Genomic DNA, 7,642 nt, shown 5'->3' on the forward strand with positions numbered 1-7,642 from the left:
CAGTGCACCCCAAAATGAAAATTCAGCCATTATCTACTCACCCATATGCCGAGGGAGGCTCTGGTGAAGTTTTTGTGAGGACTCTAAAACTTCACCAGAACCTCCCTCGGCATATGGGTGAGTAGATAATGGCTGAATTTTCATTTTGGGGTGCACTATCCCTTTAAGGAGCGTGTGAAGTTTCAGGCTTATTGAACCAAGTGCACTGAAGTTAATGCCAATTGTTGTGTTTTGGCGAAATGTCGACTTTCGCTGCACCACCATGGCGACACAATGTTAATTTGTGTTTATTAAGCATTAATTAACGCTTATTACAGTACCTTAATATAACGTGGTACCTTGTCTTCTATTCAATAACTGTCATCATCATCCACTACATTAGTGTAACCTCTTTTAACTCCTTGTGTCACGACACTTTAAGTCAAATTTCTCTGTAGCTATTATTCATATTTCAGTTTGCAGTTTTGAGTCCTGACAGAAATAATTGAAAGATATTAACTTACCATCTATGTTGTCAATGATGAAATAACAGGTGCAACAATAAGTCAGGGTCACACGACTGCAAGAGTGTTTGTGAATATGTTTGTTGTATCTTCTCTGACTTCTCTGTCACTAGTTCCCCTCTCTGACGTGTTTCACAATAGAGTAAAAAAAAGAAGAAAAAAAAGCATACTGAACATGTTTTCACGCACATGCGACATTTAATCATGTTTTAGATTAAATGATTGTGTTATTGTGAAAGCTCAAAATCCATCAAGGTGTGGGCCTCTGTCACTCTCAAGGGGAAAAAATAAATATAATAAAATACTACTACAACTTTGACTATTACTACTACTACTGCTACTACTACACTACACTACTACTTCTATTGCGACTCCTACTTCTTCTTCTTCCACCACGACTAACTAACTTTACCAAGAAAAACCTTTTTGCTCAAATCAAATTTTTTCACAAGTTTGAGTTTATTGATTGTTCATATTTATCTTGGTTATACATTTTAATCCACTAACAATCACAGCTATTCTAATAAAATGATGTTGTACATAGATTAAATGATATTTGCTGGTTAGCTTTTGCAACAGAGAGCAGTGAACAATGAGTACATTGATTTGATTACAACATTTTTAAATGTTGGGCCCATGGGCCATGAGCTGAGTACCACTGGTTTATAGTATATGCACTTAACAACACATCAAACACAGAGTCTGTGGTTAAGATAAAATTGCAACTTGCTGTGCAGCAGTTACAATACAAAGTAAGAAACACTGAAAAAATATTATATACAATAAAAATAAGGTAGAAATCCAAATATTTACAATGCAGTTTGGATCACATCCACACCTGTGAAAACTCCGGTGCTTCACAAACATCTTCCCCCGGGCAACACACTGTTTTATGCAGAACATTATGATGTCACAGTGAAGCTGACCTTTGACCTTTTGTATATACAATGTCTTCAATTCATCATTTTATCCTATTAGACATTTGTGTCATATAGTTAGTGTAGGAATTCTTGAGTTATAACCAAAATGTGTTTTGTGAGGTCACACTGACCTTGACCTTTGACCTTCAACCACCAAATTCTTCAGTCTAAGAGGATATTTTTGCCAAATTCAAAAACATTCCATCCAGGCGTTTGAGAGGAGTCGTGTTCATGAGATTGAGGCTGATGCAAGGTTACACTGACCTTGGCCTTTGACCAATGACCACAAAAATTTAATCAGGTCATGGTTGTGTCCAAGTGGACATTGGTGCCAAATTTGGCATTTTTTTGAGATACCACATTATCAAGAATTGGAGGGACGGACAGATGGATGGATGGAAGGACAGACAACCTGAAATCATAATTCCTTTCACTGGTGTGGAGGCATAAAGATAGATTGTAAAACAGGAAAAAGCTCTTGAAGCTCAGACAAGATAAAACCTGTGACATTATGAATAAACATACTTCAGCTCAAAGGTTAACGATGGGTTAAAAAGATTTTCATGTGATCTACGGGGAGACATGACTTTAATGATATATTTTCCTCCCCGTCTTCAGGAGTCACAGCTCATTGTAGGTTTTAACTCTCTTTTAACTTTGAATATGTTGGTTTGCTTGAAACATTCAAAGTTTTCAAACAATCTCCCACTCCATCTATGGTCGATTTGATAGACTGGGCTCCCTCGTTGAGAGCAGCTACTGTCATCTTTGCTGCTTCCCATGGTGTGTCTGCTCCCTCAGCTGCATGATATCCTTCATAACCTCCCACTGCTGCTCCCACTGCAGCAGATACCACTGCAACTGAGATCAATGCAATTCCAGTTGCTCCTAGTCCCCCTGCTACTGCTGCTCCTCCTGCTGTTGCTCCTGCTGCTGCTGCTCCTCCTCCTGCTGCTGTACCTGCTACTCCTGCTGCTCCTGTTGCTGTTCCTCCTGCAGCTGCTGCAGCAGCTGCTGCTGCTGCTGCTGCTTCTGCTGCTGCTGTTCCTCCTGCTGCTGCTGCTGCTCCTCCTGCAGCTACTGCTCCAGCGGCTGCTGCTCCTGCTGCTGTTTCTCCTGCAGCTACTGCTCCTGCAGCTGCTGCTCCTGCTGCTGTTCCTCCTGCACCAGCTGCTCCTGCTGCCAGTACAACTGTTTTGGCCGCAGGCACTAGTTCCTTTAAAGCGTAGACAACTACTCCAACCATCGCTACTGCACCAAACAAAGCTCCTAACAATGCACCTGTTCCAACACCTGCCAGTCTGATCCAGATCTCCTTAAATGCTCTGTCTTTAGCCTGCCGTGTGATCTCTTCCTCTGACATGTTTCCTGATGACTTTCTAATGTGCGTCTTCTTTTGTTCAATTATTTCCTGTACTTTTTGGAGCATCTCATTGGTGTAGCAGCCTCCTTTTTTTGCTTCAGTTACCTTATCTATTGTGTTAAGTATTTTCTCCACCTGGTACTTGTTGCTCCTGTATTCATCCTGTTGGTTGTTCTTCCAGTATTTATTATCAATGACATGGCAGCGGCCTCCGCATTTCTTCACCAGATCACTCAATGACTTATTATTGCAGACAAAATCCTCAATTTTTTTTCCTTCCTCCAGCTGGTCACCATGAGTGAAGACGATTGTTGCGTATTTGAAGACTTCAGAGAAGTATTGGCGTATTTTGTTGATGACATCCTGCTCTTGCTCTGTGAATTTCTCCACTTTCAGCACAATGAGAAAAGCATGAGGCCCAAGAGCGCACTCTATGATGCACCTCAGTATCTCACACTTCAGCTCTTCCTCAAATTTATCTGTGTCGAAGAAACCAGGAGTGTCGATCAAAGTGATGTTTCTTCCATTGACAGATCTGGTTTCTGCTTGACATTCTTTTGTTCCTGAGTTAGCAGTATTATCAACTTTGAATGGTTTCTCTCCAAATATGGTGTTAGCCAGGCTGCTTTTCCCAGCTCCAGTTTTTCCCAGAATGACAACTCTCCTTGTGTCTGGCACTGAAAGAGAATAATGTCCATCAATACATTGTACATTTATCTTTTGGTTGTTTCACATATATAGGAAGATACACATTAACTTATCTAAAATTGTCATTGGTCAAAAATAAGTTACTCACAAAACAATGGAATTGTTATTATAAGAGAATTAAGAGTGGTGTCAATACATGAAAAGAAACCAACATGACCCCGATCAGAGTCCTTTAATATTGGGTATCTGGCACAGACTCCAGACTCATACTTACATTTACCCAAACGTTAATGTTTATTTGGCACAGATGAAAGACAGACAGATAAAATGACAGCTGTAGACTACTCAATCATCTATGTTATTTCTAATTCCAGCCTTTATCTTGACTCAAATTGTCCCAACCATTAAATATGGCAGCTTAGTCAGTGGCCCTGTGCTTTAACCTATGACACTCAGAGCACCCCTCTAGCTTCTGTTTTTAAAGCTAAGGGACAGCGTGCCAATTTCTGCTCATTACAGGCAGTCTTTTCAAAATAAACGTCTATGTTCACAGGACACAGGCCACAAAACTAGTTGGTTATGTTTAGAAAAAAAATCATGGTGTGGCTTAAAATAAGAGCCTTTGTTGTGTATCTTAAGTTAGTTAGCAACTATGTTGTGATGTTCGTCACGTGACATTCACTACGTAACCAAGCTAAAAAATCTTGACATTTTACATGGGACATGAACACTGGTCTCCTGAGTCAAAGTCTCTTGTTTGTTTGACCCATCCACCACCCCTCCCTCCCTGCATGCACTTTCTTGCTCTTTATACTGTGTCATCACTGCAGATAGGTTTCCATTGGAGTTATTTGAGTTCTACTTTGTAGCACAGCACATTTATCATAGTTGGGTGGTGGTCTGGAAATAAATGAAAAGGTATGTAGTTCTTCAACTAGTAAGATAAGCAACATTTGGTTGAATTTGAGTTTTAAATCCTCTGTAAGACTTTGAATTTATAAGGTGCAAGGCAGTGGAAGATGATCTTCAGTTTACAGTTCAGTATTTACCAGAGAGGTAACATGGGTGAAACAGTCAAAACTCTCAGCAAGTCTTCCTCAGATACAGATGACACAGGATATTCTGCTGAAATGTTATTGGCCATGTTCCTTTTCCTGGTGTACAGTGAGTGGACATTTATACAAACCCAAGATCAAAAGTCTTTATAAGTGAAAGGTTAATTAAACTACTAACTACAGTGTGTGGGTAAAATTAAGGTGTGTGCATTTCATAACTGCTCTGATCATCAATTGCCAATCCTCCTCTGGTTCCTGGCTTTTCATTGAGTCTTTGAAAGAAGTTTAGTTTTCAGGGCCTTGCCCCAAAAGAGTCGTAACTATAGTAAACTGTCACTGTGGGTCCTGAACTCCTCCTAAATCCTTGTCTGTGGCGTCTCCAGGCCGTGTTGTAAGGTCAACTAGGCACTAAACTTCCATTTGTGACTCATTTCTGAAAGGAATTTCAGTTTTAGTGAAGGATCTGAATATTGTCTTCTGGACATTGTACATTTGGAGCATGAAGTGATTCTGATTCCGAAGAAAATCTGTCACTGTTCAACAAAATGAGAAAAAGAAGGAAGAAAAAACAGATCTATCAAAGCCATCTACTAATAGCACCTGTGCACTGTAAAATATATTTAAAACAAATAGCTATTATTCATATTTCAGTGTGCAGTTTTGAGTCCTGACAGAAACAATTGAAAGATATTAACTTACCATCCATGTTGTCAATGATGAAATAACAGGTGCAACAATAAGTCAGAGTCACACGACTGCCAGAGCGCTTGTGAATATGTTTGTTGTACCTTCTCTGACTTCTCTGTCACTAGTTCCCCTCTCTGACGTGTTTCACAATAGAGTAAAAAAAAAAAGCATACTGAACGTGTTTTCACACACGTGCGGCATTTAGTCACGTTTTAGATTTAATGATTTGGTTATTGTGAAAACACAGAGAAACACGTTGGACTGCTTTTCACTAAATGACTTTGCAGACCTTGTTATGAAGCTTAAAATCCATCAACATGTGGGCCTCTGTCACACTCAAAGGGAGGTAATAAATATAATAAAATACTACTACTACTTTGACTACTACTATTACTAATAGTACTACTACTACCACTACTACTACTATTTCTACCACTACTACTTCTACCACAACTACTTCTGTTGCTACTTCTACTTCTTCTTCCTCTACCATGATTAATTCTACTACTACTACTTCTACAACTACCATTACTACGTCTATTGCTACTACTTGCAAGCCCCGCACAACTGACCTCCACCTGAGCGCAAGTATCCCCTCGAGACCTTGGAACATGACCGGAAGTGCCAACTTCACTGTCTTTTTCTTTCTCTCTTTTTGTCATATTATTATATCCATTATTGTGTTTATGTAGGATTATACATTACTCTTTTCATTTTTCATATTATTTATTTCCTCCTAGTGTAATTTGCTCAGCCCTTCTTCTCTCTGTTATTTATCAGCCACAGACATGCACCCTAGTGCCCGTAGTAACCATCTATGGTATGGTAAAAACAACCAGTTTGTATATCAGTAGTGATGGCCAAATGAGGCCTCATGAACCACTGTCTTTATTTTCTGAAGCCACCAGATGGCGCTGTCTATTCAACAAAGGTTTGAAAGCACACTTCATTGCAAGTCCTTCAGCCTTTATCTTTAAACCAAGAGCGCCATCTGGTGGGGTCAGAAAATAAAGAAAGTGGTTCATGAGGCTTCATTTCACTATCACTACATATCAGTAACATCAAGAGTACTGTTATACCTGACTATATGTTGTTTGTTTTTGTGTTGCCCTGTTTTGTCCCATCTTGTCTATATTCCTGGCTTTATCTACCCCCTTGTATGCAGTGCCTGTCATTACCTGGATTTTTAGATTATTTAGATTATCTAATTGGTTAATTTGGTCAAATAGCATTATTCCCAAGTATATCACTACTGACGGAAATTTTCACAATCACATTTGCCTTCCTAGCACAGAGCATTTCTTCATGAACTTCATCCGTAATGAAACATAATGAGGAGCGGGGTGAAAATGAAAGAAGGGAAACATCTTGTGAACATATCTACAGGTTGAATAAATAATTCACCAACTGTTTGTCTGCTGCTTTTTAATGTGACAGAATCGTGTACCTGTTAATTTTTTACCATGATAAGTCTGTTTAATCTTGATGGCTTCATCAGTAGTTCAAGCACATTTCTGAGAAATTTTCCGAACAATTGTATCTGTCTGTCTGTGTCCCATATCTGTCTGCATCAAAGAAACCAGGAGTGCATGTTAACATACCAACCGCACCCTAGGCTGCTAAAAAAAATACCCACATGCCTCTCTGTCTGTCGACAGATTTTGTCAGTGCGATAGTGTCACAATCGTGCAAAATGCAGCTCAGAAACTTTACATGTGTGCAATTGAGATCAAAATAAAGGATGAGGTTTAAGATGGATGTGGTCTTAGCAAAAGGGGGCAGATGTAGGGGGGTAAAAAGTACAGAAGGAAATTCAGGAAGGAAATCAGATACACTCTGCAGAACCTCTTAAGCTTTTGCTGGCTTGATGATTCCCTGACTTTTACATCCAGTGCCGCTATAGCCCCGTTTCCACCAAACACTTTTGGTACAGTACCTTTTGAACCAAAAATAACCCTCCAGAAATGGTACCTAGACTCTATGCCCGCTTAGCGTTTCCACAACAAACAGCACTCTAAAATGTGGGCGGGGTTGTTGTCACTCACTGCTCCGTCCAGCACTCACTGTATATCCTCCTTTATGAGTCTGCACCTCATTTATCGTCCACAGAACGAGGCTGAATGTCAACATTTTCAGAACAAAATTAAACAGGCTGCAGTGAGAGTCTCTCTCCATGGGATATTTAAAAATATAGGGTTTGTGCATTTAGTCCTTCTCAGGCAAGCTCAGGGGTTTAGTGTTGCTGGAGCCCACAGGAACAACGCTCCACGATGCTTTTTTTTTCCCCCTAGAGTGAGGATTAGAATATATGCAGTTCACATAACCTGTTCGAAAATTAATATACACTAGTCCATACCCATTGGTAGCTTTGTCACCTTCTACCTATGCCAATCCTCAGTGCCTATGTGCAGTTTCACATAGATTGATCACATCAGTGAGTAGAAAAACGTGGGACAGACAGAATGA

General features: G+C 39.8%; 1 protein-coding gene across 2 annotated transcripts in view; it reads right to left on the reverse strand.

Annotated features, from left to right (window-relative positions):
- The window catches only part of LOC126404509 (glycine-rich protein 1-like), an 84,476-nt gene extending 79,211 nt beyond the window's left edge, over nucleotides 1–5,265 (reverse strand). Inside the window, exons 1-2 of one of the 2 annotated variants that reach the window (XR_007571491.1) lie at nucleotides 5,189–5,265; nucleotides 1,430–3,463 (exon numbers count right to left, since the gene is read on the reverse strand). Coding sequence is in view for 1 of the 2 variants with exons in the window: in XM_050067780.1 (XP_049923737.1) it covers nucleotides 2,064–3,463; nucleotides 5,189–5,195 (1,407 nt within the window). In the remaining variant the exon portion in view is untranslated. Of the gene's footprint in view, nucleotides 1–956; nucleotides 3,464–5,188 lie in introns of those variants that run through there. The other variant, XM_050067780.1, reaches the window with a different exon arrangement.
- Between the last annotated feature and the right edge of the window lie 2,377 nt (nucleotides 5,266–7,642).

The sequence above is a fragment of the Epinephelus moara genome, chromosome 17 (genome assembly GCF_006386435.1).
Source record: "Epinephelus moara isolate mb chromosome 17, YSFRI_EMoa_1.0, whole genome shotgun sequence".
Taxonomy (NCBI): Eukaryota; Metazoa; Chordata; class Actinopteri; order Perciformes; family Serranidae; genus Epinephelus; species Epinephelus moara.